General features: G+C 36.7%; 2 protein-coding genes across 2 annotated transcripts; both read left to right on the plus strand.

Annotated features, from left to right (window-relative positions):
* The first annotated feature begins 726 nt into the window (after window positions 1-726).
* Window positions 727-11,702, plus strand: LOC110727931 (putative GTP diphosphokinase RSH1, chloroplastic). The gene is made up of 24 exons (XM_021907523.1): window positions 727-966; window positions 1,122-1,321; window positions 1,399-1,578; window positions 3,244-3,309; window positions 3,398-3,490; window positions 3,568-3,699; window positions 3,787-3,888; window positions 3,970-4,047; window positions 4,123-4,194; window positions 5,195-5,302; window positions 5,542-5,639; window positions 6,163-6,223; window positions 6,347-6,409; window positions 6,526-6,582; window positions 6,749-6,850; window positions 7,148-7,285; window positions 7,434-7,565; window positions 7,670-7,756; window positions 7,832-7,903; window positions 9,111-9,197; window positions 9,276-9,711; window positions 10,853-10,914; window positions 11,001-11,069; window positions 11,152-11,702. The coding sequence occupies exons 1-24, from the start codon at window positions 942-944 to the stop codon at window positions 11,236-11,238; spliced, it is 2,607 nt and encodes an 868-aa protein (XP_021763215.1). The 5' UTR covers window positions 727-941; the 3' UTR covers window positions 11,239-11,702.
* Window positions 11,703-18,215: 6,513 nt separating this feature from the next.
* Window positions 18,216-19,470, plus strand: LOC110727651. Its single transcript, XM_021907230.1, has 2 exons — window positions 18,216-18,349; window positions 18,459-19,470. Exons 1-2 carry the CDS (start codon window positions 18,216-18,218, stop codon window positions 19,468-19,470), a joined length of 1,146 nt encoding a protein of 381 aa, XP_021762922.1.
* The last annotated feature ends 423 nt before the right edge of the window (window positions 19,471-19,893 follow it).

Here is a 19,893-nt window from a genome sequence, read left to right on the forward strand (position 1 = left end):
ATAGTGTAGATGTCGTATGACTTTTAATTAATGAAATAATTTTGCTATTAAATAATAAAAATCAGTATTATTATATGATTATGTTATCAATTAATTCCACGTAGTTAGATAAGTTAATACAAAAATCGGTATTTGATTTTAAGATCCAATCCGATCCTAATTTCTCATGAATCCAATTTGAATTAAAATTCGGTTATTTGGATTTGATCAATAAATCTGATTAAAATACATTGCAAATTTTTAGGGACTAAAATAATTATAAAAATAAATATACAGTAATAAAAAGCTTAGTCTTAAATACATTTTGTACACGATTAATACAAATATTAAAAACATAATTTTACATAATTTATACAAAGTATTAATGTAATTACCAACCTAATTTTACATGGTTTCATATTTCGGTTAATTTGGTTTTCTGGATCCAAATAAGGTCAATCCTATCCGATCCGATTTAAAAATCCGAATTTCAAACCATTTCAATCTGGTCCGATTTAAAATTTGGATCCGATTCGAATTAACGGTTTGGATTAAATTGAATTCTGATTTTTATCTGAATAATAAACACCCTTATTTTTAATTTCACCATCATTTGTACTTTATTTATAAGCACCTCTTAATATCTTCCGAGTACATATATAATAAAATATCCTGTACATTAATACCAAACCGATTAAAATCCAAAGTCATTCGTGTGGCCTTGACCACTCTCTCCTTAGATAATTTTGTTAGAGTCCACTTTCTCGTTTTCCATTATCATTTTTTTTTTGGGTTTAATTTGTTCTCTCTCCCTAACCAGACACTCACCTTATCAATTCAAAATATACCACCAACACCAAACAACAATCTCCAACTCCTTTCGATTTTCCGCCATAACTCTTCTCTCTCCTCCAATTCTCTCTTCCATGTCTGCTTCAATTCCTCATGCTTCGCTCTAGAACATGGCGTCTTCTCCTTCGATTTCAGGTACTCTTTCCATTCTCAATTTCGATTGTTTATCCAGTTCAATTTTGAGTTCAATTGAATTTTGATTTTGAGTTGTTGTTTTCAGTTTTTCCGAATTGAATTTTGAATTTGGAATTTTTCAATGTAATTCGTGGTTTTTATGGTGAATGTTTCAGTTGAATGTGTGAGTGTGTGTAAGTTGAAGTTATGGAGAGGAGAAGGAAGTAATGGGAGGTTTTATTGTAGTGTTGTATCTTGTGCTTGGAAAGCTCCTAGGGCTCTTACTGGTTCTTTAGCTAGTACTACTCAGAGTTCTTCGTCGTTGTCGTCGTCGTCTTCGCCGAATTCTAATGGAAGATTCAACCGGCATATACATGTGAGCATCTTCCTGATTAATTGTATTGTTAAAATGGAGAATTAGTGTTTTATAATTTATTTATTTTAATTGAACAGAGATGTAGGGTTCCTGATGCTAGAATCAGTCATATGTCAGAGACTTCCTGCTTAATTGATTCTGAATGGATGTTAAAGGGTAACTTGCAGCATTCGAATTCGAAAAGATGGAGATGGCATTGCACGTCATCGTCTGGTGCTAATGCAATTGATGATGTTACAGCTGAAAGTTTGTGGGAGGTATGCTCGATTGCTCGGAGTATGACATGGTTGAAATATCGTTTTTTTAATGAAGCTCTTTAGTATCATTTTGTGTTTATCTTTCGTACGAGCGTTTGCAATTATACTTTCTAGAGGATTGCTAGTTCTTGATGATAAATGTCTATATGAGAATGTACATGTGTAAAATTATTTGCTTTAATGCATTGAGAATCTATTAAAAATAAAATGAAGAGATGGAAAAGAGGTCCAAAGAACTTTTACTTATTGATTTGGCATTGTAAAATTTATTTCTTTAGGTTCAATATCTAGTAATTTAATTTGATATGTAGCTATTAAGGCCTTATTTTGTAATTAGCTAGTAGCTGGTTGACAAAACTAGTTAACTGGTTTTACTAGCTGGTTGCATTTGATCTTTTTAAACCATCTAATTTACAAAAAACCAAACTAGTTTATTGCAAGAATTGCAACAACTCTAACAAAAAGCTGAGTTAAGCAGCCTTTTTGAATCGGCTTATTGTACTCCAACCTTTTAAATTATCTATATTCCAAATACTAAAATAGCTAATTTTGTGGTCAAACCATCTGATTGCATACAAAAAGCTAATATCTCATCAATCTTTACTTTACAAGCTAGGCCTAATACTTCTTACTTTTAGTACTCATTTATTGTTATCTAATAGAATATATAATTAAATTATAAATACTATACTAGTTATTCAATTAATTTTGAATGATTGGTATGAGTCGATTTTTTCTTACGGGAAATGAAAGAAGCATTGTCTGGTCTAATAGTTGAAGTATTAATAGCCAGGCTAATAGGTGTTTTTTTTCCCTCATTGGATATGTAAACTGAAGTTGAGGAGAAAAGTAAGGCAGTGAGTTGATCTAGTCAAGAATTAATTGTAATGGTTGTTTGAAAATAATGAAGCTAACTGACACACTATTTGTAAAATCTGGGCGTTGGCTGATATATTTCAATGTAAATATTTCACAAGAGGTAGGCCAATTCTTAATGCTATAGACTAAGATTTACTTCCTTTTTTTAAAAAAAAAAACTGCAGTGTGGGGGGAAACTGGGAGGGATAGAAAGAGTAAAAAGGACTTGTGATAAAAACATAGATAGAGAGAATCATAATTCAAATAAAGTAATTTTGCAATTAATTTGCCACTTCCAAAATGGAATATGCTGCGATTAATAAAGATCGGGGGAAGTATGTTAATGAGACATGTGTCATAAGATTATTCGGTGGTTATGTTTCTCTTGATTAGGGCATAATATTCATGCAGATGGGAACACTTCTTTGATATTTTTCCCTAAATTTTTTTATATTGCTTTTCAATGACTTTTGTTGTATAAACTAACCTAGTTAGCCTGTAAAAACATGAAATCTGAATTATTCTAAAATCTGCTTGGAGGATCTAGCTTTTTATGCAAACCTCGGCAAGGTTAGCTCATTTCAAATAGGTATAGCAGAGAAAAGTAAAGGACCTATTGAGCTTCTTAGAATAGTTATTTAAAATTTTCACTTTATGTTTTCTGGCTTTATTTGTGTAAAACTGAATGCCTTTCCTATAAAATTTTGGGGGGCATGGTCTGACCATGAGCTTTAGCTGATATGTGCATGTTTAGTCAGTTACTTATCCAGGGTTTGTAACTTTGTCTATTTCCTTGCTGCCCCTCAGGATCTTAAACCCAGCATCTCATACCTACCTCCTGGTGAACTCGAATTGGTTCAGAAAGCCCTAAAGGTATCACTTGATTATCCATTTTTCCCTCATTGGTGAATTCTGTATTTTAGATTTGGGGATTCATGTTTATAAGCTGTGGCTGGCACAGCTTGCTTTTGATGCTCACGATGGTCAAAAAAGACGCAGTGGGGAGCCCTTCATTATTCATCCAGTTGAAGTTGCACGTATCTTAGGAGAACTTGTAAGTTGGCATAACTTTAATCTTTGTTTTTCTTCTAGTTTGTGGTTCTATTTTATAGATTGTGATCATGATTTTAGGAATTGGATTGGGAGTCTATTGCAGCTGGGTTACTGCATGATACTGTTGAGGATACAAATCTTGTAACTTTTGACCGGATTGAAAAGGACTTTGGTTCTACTGTTCGTCACATAGTAGAAGGGGAAACCAAGGTGCTACTTCTAACAGTTAGAGGTGATTAGCCATTTAGCCATTTCAAGTCATTGTTCTGAATCTACATCTGTTTCTTCTTTTGTTAGGTGTCAAAACTTGGAAAACTCAAGTACAAAGATGAAAATAGCTGTGTACAAGATGTAAAAGCAGAAGACCTACGACAGATGTTTCTGGCAATGACAGAAGAGGTAATTGTGCACATTTTGCTGATATCTCCTTATTATTTTGTCAATTGTTATTACCAGTTGATGATTAAATTTCTGATTTAGGTCCGTGTGATCATTGTCAAACTAGCTGATAGATTGCACAACATGCGTACACTTTCACACATGCCATCTCATAAGCAGGTAATGTTGAATTTAAGTTCAAGGCATTGTTGTTACATTACTAATTTACTGCTCTTTCCTATTTGTTACATCCAGACAAGTATAGCACTTGAGACTCTACAGGTGTTTGCCCCTCTGGCAAAGTTGCTGGGAATGTACAAAATAAAGGTATTTTTGTTCACCTTTTATCAAAAGCTTTTTTGTGTCACAAATTTATTTGGATGTAGTGTTGCCTTAAATGAGTTGGTGAACTATTTTTTATGTCTAAGATAGATTATCAAATGAACTTAAATGAGTAAATGAAGTTGTTGCCTTTCAATACTGTGAATATATCAATATATCTCAGAATTAGTAGCCACTTCCTTCGGTTAGAGTAGTTGTTGCAGTGATTGGGTCAGGACTTTAGGCCTATTTGTGCTTGCAATTAATTCTCCCTTAATGGGCAGTAACCGCAACGGATCTCACTAGTTTGGATGTAAAACCAAAATAAGGTTCCTTATATGTTGATGGCGGTATTGTAGATAAAATCATGTCACATAGAAATTAGGATTTTGTTCAAGTAGCACATCATTCTTGTTTAGGTATGTAATTATAGGCGATTTTGTGGTTTTGAGAAGCACAAGATCTAACACGATGCCTATGTAATGCAAGGAATTAGTACACGGTGTTGAACCTAGGGCATTGTGCAAGGGAAATCTTTGAGGGTTAATTACTCTTTCCCTGCATCTCATCTGAAGACTATTTCAGCTTGGGCTCAAGAGCTTTCAGATCAGTGGTCAACTGGTCATAGACAGGCATTCTAAAACGAGCACTTGAGCTGCACAGGCATTTTGCACAAAAATCCTTTTTAAAATTGAAGTACGATTTCCTTACAAAAGTTGTATCTCGAAACATGAGTACTAAATTGAGCTACCGTGTTCTAGAACTGTCTACAAGTATCAAGACTGACTAGATATTCCACATTCAGCTTGTCATTTTGATGCCTTAACCGACCCATCTGGGCATGCGCAGTTGCCAACTTATTTTGCTGTGTGATTTTTTGGGTTATTATTCCTGATCTAGTGGTGTATCTCATAGAGTTTTCATGAAAGCCTATTATATCAGATAAAGTACTTTATGCTTTTCCATTTGGGATCTAATTGGTGGGAATGTCTTTTCTGTGTTGCAGTCTGAACTCGAGAACCTATCATTCATGTACACAAATGCTCAGGAGTATGGGAAAATCACCAAAAGAGTTTCTGAGCTTTATGAAGAACATGAGAAAGAGCTAAGTGAGGTAATAGTTTTCTTTTCCTCCATGTAAATGTGTGATGATAATGTCTGCTAATGCTGTTGGATCTTTGTATGTAAGTGCCAGACTGCTCTGACATTGAGAAAGTCTATTATTTCCTGTTAAATTCAGTTTGGGATCGTAACTTACTAATTTTGATTGATCTATAAGATTTTGTTGAAAATTAAATTTGTTTGTATTACTTGTTTATTTCTTTTGCTTACTGTGCCTTTCCTTCTTTTCAGGCAAACAAAATTTTGGTAAAAAAGATTGAGGATGATCAGTTCTTGGACCTTGTGACTGTTAAAACTGAAGTGCGTGCGGTACTTAAGGAACCTTACAGGTCCAGCAGTTCTTTGTCTTTATTTCTTTTCTTTCTTAATTTAAATTGTTAAGCCTTGTTGAGTTTGCCAATTTTTTATGTGAAATGCTGTTTCCGTAGTAGTGTAGTACTTATATATGAGGGACTCTAGTGCCCGGATTGGCCTGATATGGATAGGGAACATATTATTTTTGTTTCCGTTGTTTGTGATTTCATATTAGTCTTGTGGATACAACAATCTCATGTTTGTGGTTACAACCAAATACCTGTGAATTTATTGTTGAACAAGAGATGCAAAAGTAGCTTTTAACAGATGCACTTTGTCAGGATCTATGGCTGTTGCATGACATTTATTTTAATTACCTGAATTTTTGAGATAATCAATCTGTATCACATATTCACTAATGCTGTCACTTTTATATTGAGTATTATACTTGGAAACAAAAATGAAATCTTTTCATCTTTTGGTATCTGTTTTTTTAAAGAATTTTGATATTGAAAATGAGAGAGTCTGTAAAGCTGATTGATTTTGATGAATTTGCAGTATCTATAAAGCTGTAACCAAAGCAAATGTTTCTATAAATGAGATCAACCAGATTGCTCAGGTGCTTTCACCTTTCTTATTCTATTTTAACTATCAGAACAATTCTAAATGTATATTTGGTTAGTCAACCATTTAGCGCCATCTATCTATTATTATAATTTTAGAACTTGCTGGCTGTTTTCAGCTTCGTATCGTTATCAAGCCTAAACCTTGCAGTGGAATCGGGCCTCTGTGTACTTCTGAGCAGGTGAAAGTATCATTCTTTGTCATATTTCCACAAAGTTTTTAACTGGGGAATTATATATTGTTTTATTTTTACTCTGTATTTTGATATTTAATTTCTTCTGATTTTGTGCCTTGCAGATATGCTACCATGTTCTTGGGCTTGTACATGGCATATGGACCCCAATTCCTAGATCTGTGAGTTTCTTGATCTCTTACAATAGGGTGTGTTATGGAAATTTAAGGAGTTCCTCTTTTGGAACATGTATCTTTTCTCCTTTTCCAATGCATTAAATATCTTAAAGCCAATGGCAGATGAAATCTTCTAAATTTGCTCTGTTAATGTCTTTCCTTCTGTGAACAGATGAAAGATTACATTGCGACCCCAAAGCCTAATGGTTTTCAAAGTTTGCATACAACAGTCATCCCATTTCTTTATGAGAGCATGTTCCGGCTGGAAGTTCAGGTTGCTAAAGAATCTCTTTCTCATTTTAATTGTCCGCTATATAAATTACGAGGGTCTGAGTACTCCAAATAAACACATAGCTCTCTCAATTTCTATTGATGGTCTTTCCATCAATGTTTAATCACAAATTCACAACAGTTGATCTTGCAGGCCTTTGCATATAGTAAACTATTGATATGTGTGTGTGTTAAGTATATAATTAATCTTGAATTTTGCTGTTAAATTATATGCTCTTATCAATTGTATCATCTCATAATTCTCTGTGGCCCTTTTCTTCAAAATATTCAATTGTTTTAGATTAGAACAGAGGAGATGGATCTTATAGCTCAAAGAGGGATTGCTGCTCACTATTGCGGGAGAGTCTCTGTTGATGGTATAGCTAGGAATTCAAGAGGGAAGCCAGTCTGTTTTAACAACAGCAATGCAGCACTAAGGGTATCTTATCTGTCATGTATTTTAATTTGTGTTTATACCAGTCCCTTGTGAATTTTATATTGTGTTGGCTTCTGCTTCTTCTTCACCACCTCCTTTTTGTCGTGGCATTTTTCGCTAATTTATGGATAAAGTCTTTTCATTCCTCTAGATTGGCTGGCTCAATGCAATAAGAGAATGGCAAGAAGAATTTGTTGGCAATATGAGCTCTAGAGAGTTTGTGGATGTTATCACGAGGGATCTGTTAGGCAGCCGTGTTTTTGTATTTACTCCCCGTGGAGAGGTAAAGGATGCTGAATATCTATTTGTGTTAGGGACCCTATAGTCGATAAAAATTATAATTATCGTCGATGTTTCAACAATGATATTGCTTCTTGTTCTTGACAGATAAAAAATTTGCCAAAGGGAGCAACAGTTGTTGACTATGCATATATGATCCACACAGAAATTGGAAACAAGATGGTGGCTGCAAAGGTATATATTAGTTATTAAAGCAGGTGTCTTTATCTTCGTGAATTTATTTGTAATCAGATGGGCACTTTTCCTCAGGTTAATGGGAACCTTGTTTCTCCAACGCATGTTCTTGCCAATGCTGAAGTTGTGGAGATAATTACTTATGATGTAAGTGCTTGGCTGACCTATTTTTTGTCTAAATCTAAATTTATTATCTGAATATTTTGCTGAGATTTCATATCTTTTTATTCTGTCTAATTCTTGTCCCGTAACTCCCTTTAGGATTGGAAACCTTTAATTTTGAATTATAGCTGTTGTAGTGATGGAACTTCGAAATATATGGTCTACTGTAATGAGACTAATGACTACATCTTTTATGATATCTTTGGGGATTCATCTCAATATAGTATGTGTGTTAAGGGATTGTAAAACTATTATATGTAGGAAAGATTATTATGTCAAGGCCCATGCCCCTTATCCCTTAAAAAGGTACCTCTTCACGTAATAAGTTACAGGCCTTGGCTTTACGATAAACTCTTCTCATGCATCACCTTCTTGTTGTTGATTGGGTAAAGTCATAGTGTCTTCTTTAATTTCCTGATCACAAAGCCTGGCTTGCTTGTTCTTAGATAACTTCTGTAATTTTGTCAAGAATCACTTGCAGAAACTCCAAACTGTAGTTTTTGCATTTCTTTTGAAAGGCAAAGGTTCATATAAAGGTTAAGCTCAAGGTCATTGTCTGGACATCAGTTTGTAAGGACACTCATGATAATTTGTAGGTGTAGTGGCCAACCGGGGCTTTGTCTGCAAATGTTTGTGAAATGTGCTACAAAGGTGCAAAGTATGATCCGCATCATTTCCTTCGTTGTGTGGTGGCTAAAGCTTTTTTATTATTATTTAAATATAGAATAAGGGTGTTTTGGTGTTATGCTTCTTTGATGGGCCAATTGTTGGTGTTTTTTTTTTTCGGTCTAGTGAGGAGAAAGCAATGTAAGTTGCTTTGGAGTTGCACATCTAAGGAAGTTATTGGTTGCTTTGGTTGAAGAGTTGATAATCAATGACATCCATCGTAGAAAGGTTAATGGAACAATGGAGTTATGAGGTGGCAGTGTTGTGGGATTATTCTTTTTTCTATATATTTATTTTTTATTTTTACCTTGTTCTGCGGCGTCCAGTGTCTTGCCCACAGTCCAAATATTTTCTTCCCGATGTCCAGTGTGACTGGCGTTTTTTAAGTAATTTTTGGAAGGAGGATGGCTTGTCCTTTCATTTATATCTTCGTTTGTTACAGCAATTAGTATTTAGTATTTATGTTTCAGCAAGTAGCTGCAAATTGATTTTTGTATTCTCATCTTTTTGATTTTCCATGCCCTAGGCTCTCTCGAGTAAATCTGCTTTCCAGAAGCACAAGCAATGGTTGCAACATGCCAAAACTCGCAGTGCTCGTCATAAGATTATGAAAGTGAGTTTTTAGTGATTACCAGCTAGATTAATGGATTGATTTGCTGATATCTATGTTAACAGCATTTTGTTTGCACAGTTTTTGAGGGAACAAGCTGCATTGTCTGCTGAAGAAATCACTACAAATTCTATCAACGACTTCATCGCTGATTATGAAAAAGATGTACAGGAGGAGACCTTGGACTTTTCCAGAGCGAGCAGGCCAATTTCAAATACAATGTTTGAGACTTTGCTGCTTCCTGAAAATCCTGAAGATCTTCAGCTGTCAAATGGCGCTCTTTGTATACCAAAGGTTAATGGGAAACACAATAAGCTTATAGAGCATTCAAGTTTGGATAAGGGGCAGCTATTATCACAAGATAACGATATTGCCAAGTTGATTATTGCTAATACTACAAGGCCTAGGGTAGTCCTTCCAGAGCTGGAAAGTTGGCAAACCAGCAAGATTGTTGCTTGGCACAGCATTGAAGGGAGATCTATTCAATGGCTCAGTGTAGTTTGTGCTAATCACCGAGGTAATTTTCTGGGTTTTTTTTTTCTTTGCTTTGGCTTTTGGATCATAATGTGCTAAGTTCATGGGTCATTAAGATGTCTTTGCTCCTTATCTATTGTGAAGTGGACATTGATTGTGCATATCGGTTCAGGGGTCAGCCAGAAACAACCTGTTCTGGAAGGGGGTAAGGTTGGGTATATTTGATCCCCCTTACATGCCTAGGGCGGGATCCTATTAACAGGCATTTGGGTAGTGTTGATAGCATGATGTCGATGTGGTTAATATTCATTGTGGAAAAAGTATGCATTAATTTATTGGGTTGTCAAATTTAAATTACTTCCAAGGTGTGCTAGATTATTTTCATGGAAATATAACTCCAAATCCAAATGTTTGCATAATTTATCAGAGGTGTGATTGTGATCATTTCTGTATACAAGTGAAATTATAAGAGGATGATCAAAGGCTTGATTTATAGATGTATTATTAGAAGTATCAGAGTTTAAAGCCTGTAAACTTTGACTCTAAAGTCAATATCTAAGAATTATAGGAAAGTATGTATAGAAAAAGCTTTTGAATGAAAGATGTCCTAAACTTTTGGCAAGGTTCAACTTCTATTTGATATTTTCGTTATTGAAAGCTATATATAACATTGACTAAATGACCATAGTAATTTATACATTAGTTCTTTCCACTTTAGGTGAACCTTACTAGCCCTATTAAGGCTATTATGTTGAGAGCAGGATTTTTGGTGCAGTTATATTCATGAGTTCACTTGCAGTCTGCTAAAGAGTATGTCAAGTCTTAAGTTAACTTGGGTAGTCAGATAAAGGAGATGGATCTATAAATTTATTCAGTTTCATGTACTCTGAACTCCTTACTATAGATTTTTTTTTTTTTTTTGGGTCCTACACTCCTACCCAGTGTCCAGTGATACTCCTTTCTCATGGAAGTGATTTTCTAACTATAGGACTAGATTTCAGTGAACAACATATGCAGAGAGGACTTGAGAATTTCTCTGTTTATAATATGGTCCATTCAAGTGAGAAGTCATTGGTGGCTAATTAAAATAAATAATTTGACTCATTAATTTTGTTTTACATCATCGATTATGCATCAATTCCCTCTTGCTGGTTTCTGAACTTCTGTACACCATAAAATTTCAGGTATGATGAGCCAAGTCACAACAGTCTTGGCGTCTTTGGGGATCTCAGTGTGTTCCTGTGTGGTGAGATGAAGCAATCAACAATATTAATATGAATCTTTTTAAGGAGTGTGAGTGACTTATTTGCTTTTTACATATTTCCCAAATAGGCCGAACTTGACAGAGGGAAGGGTATTGGAGTAATGCTATTTCACATTGAAGACGCTTCAAATAATCTGGTATATTACTTTGTTTTGTCTTGAATTAGTCAACTTTTCAAGCTTGTAACAGCTAACAATTTCTAAATTCATTCCTTTTCAGAATGATGCTTGCGCTAGGATTGATCTCATACTTGGTGTTCTGGGATGGTCCACAGGCTGTAGTTGGTTGAGCTCCCCAGAATTATAGGAAATGCTTATATTGAGCAAGTTATATATGGATGATTCAGAAAGAGGAGGGGGGATGTAAAAAGAAAGGCGTGGCTGGTTGGTATCACATAATATATCATTATCCGGTGTTCTTCACTGCAACCCACTATTTTTGTTCTCCAAGCAATTCCTGCCTTGCAGGCTTGTGAGTGGAAGTTGTGTGTGAAGAGACAGAGACAATTTCTGATGATTGGTTTGTTAAATCAGAATCCTGAATATTTTTGGTTAAACATGGCAAAATAGATAGCATGAGCCGATTTGGCTCGTATACTAAGTCAGGGTAGTGTATATACAGAGAAGAGTTGTATAGTTAGGAATAGGTGTAAAGGGGGAATACAAGGCTTCATCCGCTGGGAAAGACAAAGGGAGAGGCAAACATATCCATGTGTTAATTTCCAGAGTACATTAATGTATTTACTTATCTATTCATTTTCTTCTGCTTAACTCTTGGAATCTTGAAGTCTGTTTCGAACTGGCGGTGATTGTGGTGTAAACTAGTTATGCTGCATTCTTTGCTCGGGAACTTGACTGTAATTCTTTGTTGACATTAATAAAGGGACAATGATACATTGATCCATATTGAAGGATTTAAAACCCACATCATGATTGATCATTGTACATTAAATAAGTTACTCTTATGGTCCCTTTCTCACTCTCTCTATAGGGTTCGTGAGCCGGACGTTTTTCCAAAGTGAGCCAATTTTGGCAAATATTAACCAAAATGGTTGCGTGGCAAAAGTATTTACCAAACTAAGTTTTCAGGCTAAAATGCTGTCTCGGTCAGCGTTTTATGCCTGGTTTTTTTTTTTTAAAAAAATCAACCTAAAAACGCTGTCTGGGACAGCGTCTTTGTTGTTGACCTTTTTTTTTTAAATTTTTGTAATTGCCTTTTATTTATAAAAATGTTTTTAAAAAACAAAAACAGTTATACCAAAGACGCTGTCGCAGACAGCGCTTTATGTACAAACTTCCTTGTACCTAAAACGCTGTCTCAGACAACGTCTTATTTTAAACCTAAAACGCTGTCTGGGACAGCGTTTCTCTGCTGGTGTGCAAAACAGCAGCAGAATCAGCCTTTTGCCACTGATCTGCCACTTTCTTCTGCCCCCACCCACCACCCCCTGCCATGATTCTTGCCACCACAATCCACCAACAACCCCCACCATTGACCACCATCTGCCACCACTTTTGACCTCCAACAACACTTCAACCAGCTCCACCACCAACCCCAACCATTCAACAACCGTCGATAACCACCCACCACAACCAACAACACTAAAACCACCATGAACAACCACATTAACCACCACGGGCCATCCTTTCTTCCCCATTTTCGACTATGGATTCCAAATATCTGTTGTTTAATGTACATTAGCCCTGAAGGATCTATTTTGACTGACATAAATCCGATTTGGATAAATAAGCAAACAAAACTTCAAAACACAAACAGATTCATTCAACCAGCATGTCTTATATTGATAATGCAATCGTTATATACAGCATTCCAGGAAAAAGGACAAAACAATGATACAATACGTTCACTACTCATCAATTTGGTGTAACCCTTCCCTAGCCTCACTGTCGTCCCTTCGTCTTGGACGACGCCGAGTGTAATGGTGAATGGTGGTGAATGGGTTCCGGCGCGGGGGAGGGGGGGGGAGTGAGCTGGCTGGACGATGCGTCCTCCTGGGTTCTGAAGGGTGCAGAACTGTGGAAGATGTACTCCTCTGCCTCTGTGTGCAACGTAGGATCACCTCCACTGCTACTCTGGCCGGGGTCGAACCACGAATGGATAGAGTGACCATCATCACCGTCCCGCTGTTGGATGAGATGACCGTGACCATGTCTGCGTAAGGAAGTCGCGGACATATCTCGCATCCGCTGGACCTGGGCTCTGGTGGGTCCGTCTGTAAGGGCGAGGGACAGTGCATCATACATCGCCACCATATCCGCCGCCTGTAGTAATCATCGATCAGTCAAGTACATGATATTTAAAAAAGTTAAAAAATGAGGATGATAAGTATAGTAAAAGAAACTCACATATCCGCTAATGACGTCATGTGCCGGGTGGTAATGGGTGGACGGTGGTGTGTAGCTGGGGTTGATGAAACGGCGTGTGATAAGCCTGTACCACACCATGTACGGATCGTCATGATCCATAACGCCCTGCATGGGATAACCCTGAACGACATGACCCAACCGCTGCTCCCATAGCTGAAGATACTGCCAATGCTCCAGTGCCCAGTTTGTCTCCGTATTTCCCCGACGGTCAATGTCGTGAAGGCGCACGACAGTGTCACAGTTCTGGGGAATAGGCTGCTGCAGTCCGAACTGTCGCATGACGCGGTCAGGTAGGTGACTCTCCACAACCTCGAAACAGATCAGCGGGACCCGGGCACGCCACTCTCCCTAATGCTCTAGTAGATGTGCAGGCATGGCATCTACCAACTCCGGTACATACGGATCCCATGTGATCTGCAATAACACATCCTAAATAAGTTAGTCCACAATCAGTATACACAGTACCTAAATGATTACAAATGTCTTCAGAGTTTGTACCTGATCCTCAGTGAGTCGATCAAGGGCGTCTCGGTAGTATGGGAGGCCCGTCGCCGCATGTGCCTGTGTGAGTTTGGGGACCATCCACCTGGGGCAAAAAATTTGGTAAGTATGTTTACAAAATGAAATCGTATATGGGAAAAAAAATGACAATTGTTACAAACCTGCAACCGTAAGCCTCATCAGCTGCAAGGCGAGGCGGAGCGATGTACGGCTCATACTGGTCATCCTGGTCCTGCTGCCCCGGACGATGTACAGCAGGCCTACCTGGTCTTCCTACGTGGATGTGCTCCCAAGCCCATAGCTTCAATAGCAAAACACAAAACTATGATAAATATGACATTACTCATTGCATAATTCGCTTGTGATAATATTCGTAGTATACCTGAAGCTCAAACAGAGGTCCTCCAATCTCGAGCGCACCACTCCGCGAGGCTCTGCAAAGTTGGCGATACAACACCGCCAAAGAGGCACTACCCCAGCTGTGTAGGTTCATCATCCCCCTCTCCGTTCTCGTCCTCATCATCCATTTCCGCATACACATCATACACCGACAATTCATTATTCACAACATCATCAAACCTTGCATAGGAGAGTAGCTATGCAATTGCATCGGCGAAGATGCCACGGTGTTCGATGACGGCAGAGCAGGCTGGCCGAACACTGTCACGCGTCCCCCCGCATGTACCGGTGAAGCTATATGAGAACTAAAAGGCAAGTGAAATTGGTCGTCCTGCATCATTCGAGTGAAAGAACCCATCCCATATGCATTCGATGGAATGTGGTTTGCGGGCTCTTGGAAGGACGCGGTGTTGTAATCAGAGACATATATAGCTTGTTGTTCTGCCCGAGTACTTTGTTGGGTACATATAGGCACTGTTTCCACTGTACTCCACATTTGATCCATTACACAAAATTTCACCTCCCCATCGACATAACAACGCTACATTTTGTCCAGCCATATTCTACATAACAACCAAAACACATTTTACGTAAAGCCGTTAAATCATCCCTAAATCACCACAATCAAACAAAAAAATTTTACATACTCTACAAATTAACTACTAAGAACCCCTAAATCACCATTATTACACAACAATGTAGGTAATTACAATTGTTCAAAACCTAATAATTATCAACCATTGTCAACAATTTTCAACAAAACCAACAACAACAATTCAACATTATCCAAACTATTATCAACACTAACAATATCAACACTACCATTATCAACACTAACAATTCAACAATTACCAACACTAATAATTCAACAATACCAACACTAACAATTCAACATTTTTAACACTAACAACTCAACCTCATCAACATTTTAACCCAATTCCAAAAAAATTAGAAATCACCAACATAAACCCTAGAATTTAAAACACAAAGAAAGTTGAATGAATACCTATTTCAGGGTGAGGGGAGTGTATAGTGGGCTACACGGAGGGCGACGGTGGAGGTGACGGCGGGCGACGGTGGAGGTGGCGGCGCCGGCGGCGGTCTACAAGGAGGAGCACAAGTATGAGAGAGAGGGGGATTAAGTTAGAGTTTGGGAAAGAAGGGGTTTGAGAATGAAGGAGGAGGAAATGAAATGAAATACGCTGTTGGAGGGAAAAAAAAACGACAGAAACGCTGTCTCAGACAGCGTTTCATTAATAACCTTAAACGTTGTCTGAGACAACGTTTATAGTTCCAGAGTTAAACGCTGTCTGGGACAGCGTATTTGGTATAACTGTTTTTGTTTTTTAAAAACATTTTTATAAATAAAAGGCAATTACAAAAATTTTAAAAAAAAGGTCAACAACAAAGACGCTGTCCCAGACAGCGTTTTTAGGTTGATTTTTTTTAAAAAAAAAACCCAGGCATAAAATGCTGACCGAGACAGCGTTTTAGCCTGGAAGCTTAGTTTGGTAAATACTTTTGCCACGCAACCATTTTGGTTAATATTTGCCAAAATTGGCTCACTTTGGAAAAACGTCCTCGTGAGCCTATTGGGTTAACCATTTTTGATCCACAAAAAGATGGAAAAGATAACTTCCTCGGCCCAAGCGAAAGATTGAGCAAGTAAAGACAAAAAGTGGGTCCTTTTTTTGACAAAAAGTGAACGAATTTTACATTGCAACGGTAACTTAGCTGAGGCATGTGAATTCATTGCATTGCAATGGTAAATTGAAGTTGCCGTGTCATGATATTATTGCATTTGAATTTCTTTTGCATCAATTTTGTATAACGGCTATAATATGTAAACGGTAACTTATTTGGGAAAACTAAAAACACAACGGTCATTAAATTTTTTTTCTCTTTAAAATGAGTATAATTTGTCCATATTTTCACAAACTTTTATTTTCAGTTAGAAATTACTCTCCATATTTCCAATTCATATTAGTTCCATATCTCCAAGTCATTTTTTCTCCATAACACTTCTACTGCTAGTTTCTTTTTTTCTTACCAACATATCACTTCCAATTTAGAAAACCCTTCAATATGGATCGTAATAGTTCAAATTACGGGAATAATATGAATTTTCCAAATAATCCAAACTATCAATATAATCAAAATAATCCTCCTTTTGACCCAAATTCATTGAGTAATCCTCATTTTCAAGCTGCTTTGCAATGGTTTAATAATCAATCAAGACCAATAAATGTCAATTCCACAATGTCAACCTTCTTTCTAGAGATGGCAATGGATCGGAGGTGGGTCGGGTGATGCTTCATCCGCCTCCATCCACCAACGATCCATCCATCACCCGACCCATCCATCACCTAATTTTTTTTCATCCACATCCGATCCATCTGTCAACCATGGATGAATCGGGTGGATCGGGTGATAATTCGGGTGAAATAAATATATAAGTAAAACTTTTTATTTTCATAATTATAATCAAGATTTGAAAAAAAAAGTGATCAATTTTATTAAAACTTTGATACATCTTTCTAATACTTGTTCCTTTTTTACTAAATTAAAACAAATGTAAATTCCTAACACTACAATAGACATTAAATTATTAAAAAAAGGTATTTATTTTTATTTTTTTATATATAAATTTAACGGGTGGATGGATGGGTCGAGTGATGGATCGGGTGATGGGTTTGATGTGTCATCATCCGTGTCCGACCCGATCCGTCACTCGATCCCCCATCATTCATCTGTCATTCGCTTAAGTTCGGGTTTTCATCCATATATTTGGATCTGGTGGATGGTTATTCATCGGGTTTGGATGATATTGCCACCCCTACTTCTTTCCCTTTTCCTTAAAGTAGCTCGTCATCTCAACAATCTCTTGGTAATATGTCGGGTTTTCCCATTTATGAACATTTCACTCATAACATGGATCAATCACCGTGAGGTTTTGGTGGTAGCAATGCAACTCCAATAGAGGAGAGTGGTGATGAACATGTGGAACAATTAGTGGGGGCGCAACATCAAGAAGACATTGACGATGTTGATGTCGAAATTGTTGTCAACACCACCGGGCAAAGGAAAAACCAGTCATGGAGCATAGCTGAAGACAAAGCACTTGTATCGGCCTACATAAATACAGGGGGTGACGTAGTGAGAGGATCCAAGACAAAGAGAAGTGGGTTATGGGTTGACATCTATAACCGTTAGAACGTTTTAGAATAGAAAACCCCGATGAAATAAAGGTAAGAAACATTAAATCTATGCAAAAATCGATGGGATCATATCAATTTACATTGTAGTAAATGGGTAAATGCATATGGGTATTATTATCAAACCAAGGGTAGTGGTGAGTCCGAGCAAAAATTTGGAGAAATTTGCTGACAAAGATTATTACGCAACTAACAACAAGATGTTTTGTTTATTGCAAAAGGTTAATGTAGAAGCCCGTTCTTGGTGAAGTTGAATTATAACATTTCATCTAACAAAAATCTAACATTTGCCTAATAATCTTATTATCTTCTGACATTCTTTACTTTATGACCACATATCATTATTAGAAATCTTATATTCTAACTAACCTTATCGTTTTTTTTTTTGTCTAGATAATTTATCAGATTGCTCCCATGACATTTCATCTAACCAAAATCTTATCTTTTGACATCCTTTGTTTTATGACCACATAGCCTTATCAGAAATCTTATCTTCTGACTAACCTTATCCCATTTTCTATCTATAAAATTCATAAAATTACTCCCAATAACATTACATCTATTAATATCAACCTTATGTTCTCCTTAGCATTTAAAAAAAAAAAAAAAAAAAAAAAAAAAAACCCAAAACCTTCTATTTCAAATATTGTTTGGTAATAAACATAATATGAATTTCGATTCAAACTCTTCAAGTTCTTCTTCTTCATCTTCAAGTTTAACTGGTGAAATCTATGATCAAATGGTCATGAATTTTATCAACGAGAGTCATAGATTACAAGTAATGCAAAATGCAGTACTTGTAGCTGTAAACAATTCATTACAGCAAAATGAACAAAAAGAACGAAGAATAAATGTGCCGAGAAATCGTGAAGCAGCTCACAACAATTTAGTTTCAGATTACTTATGCACTAACCAGTATACGATGAAACCACATTTCGAAGGAGGTTTCGAATGCGAAGAGCCCTTTTCCTTCGCATCGTCAACACATTAAGTGCAACTAACCGTTACTTCCTACAACACCCAGATGCGACCATGCGTCTTGGTGCTTCACCCCTTCAGAATTGCTCAAAAGTACGTTAGCTTATGGTTGTTCTGCTGATCAAGTAGATGAGTATCTGAAGCTCGGTGAAAGCACTGCTAGAGAATGTCTTGCACAGTTTGTCGATGGAGTAATTGCTCAATTTGCAATTGAGTACCTTCGCAAGCCAACATTGGAAGATATCCAACGCTTCCTTAGAGAAGGGGAGGATAGAGGTTTCCCTGGCATGATGGGCAACATTGATTGCATGCATTGGGTCTGGAAAAATTGTCCAACTGGATGGAAAGGAATGTATCAAGGAAGATCTAAAATGACGACTGTTATTTTACAAGTGATTGCTTCCAGGGATTTATGGATTTGGCACGCCTGCTGTGGGACGCCTGGATCCTGCAACGACATTAATGTACTTCAACATTATCCGGTGTTTGATGATATAATAAATAATCGTGCTCCACAAGTTCTGTTCATTGTTAGCAGAGATAACTACAACAAAGGGTATTATCTCATAGATGGGATTTATCCAAAATGGTCGACATTCATAGACGTTATTGCAGCCGCACAAACCTTAAAGGATAAATTGTTCACTACACGTCAAGAGAGTGCTAGAAAGGATGTTGAGTGTGCATTTGGGGTGTTACAAGCTCGGTTTGCAATAATTAGGAAGCCTGCTTTGGCATGGAGTGTAAAGTTGATGTGGAAAATCATGATGACTTGCATCATCATCCACAACATGATAGTTGAAGACGAGCGTGATACATATTTTAACTATAAAGATCCACTTGAATTCGCCCAAGAACAGCCTGAAAATATGTCAGGGTTGTCCTCAACCAGAATTGCAACAATATTTACCGTAACTCCTGGGCCGTATGATCCTGATAATTTTTGTAGATTGATAGCTTCAAGAGGGGAGATTCGTGATAGACAAGTTCATGAGGGATTAAAGAACGACTTGGTTGAGCGTTTATGGGAAAAATCAAGGAGCTCGGTTGAAAATTAGCATTTTAATAATTTTGAATTGTGTGTGTTATTCTCGTTGCTTATTTTCTTCCATGTATATCATATTTTTAATTTATGTCTTTTAATTCATATATTTCGTATTTTACTAATTTTTAATATTAATGTGAAATTGTAATAGTTGATGTATTTTTGTTCGATTAATAATAATAATAATAATAATAATAATAATAATAATAATAATAATAATAATAATAATAATAATAATAATAATAATAATAATAATAATAATATCGGGACAGACTATGAATGGTAAAACTTACCGTAGTGTCCTTTGCTACCGGTTGGGTGTTCCATTGTTCTCCGTTTTCAAGACCGTGTTCTGCTTGCTCAAGGGTTTTTGATGGGGATATTTATGGGATCATGCAATGTCTTGTGTTAGGATTGTGGGTATTAAGCATCGGCA

Source organism: Chenopodium quinoa, unplaced genomic scaffold, assembly GCF_001683475.1.
Source record: "Chenopodium quinoa cultivar QQ74 unplaced genomic scaffold, ASM168347v1, whole genome shotgun sequence".
Taxonomy (NCBI): domain Eukaryota; kingdom Viridiplantae; phylum Streptophyta; class Magnoliopsida; order Caryophyllales; family Amaranthaceae; genus Chenopodium; species Chenopodium quinoa.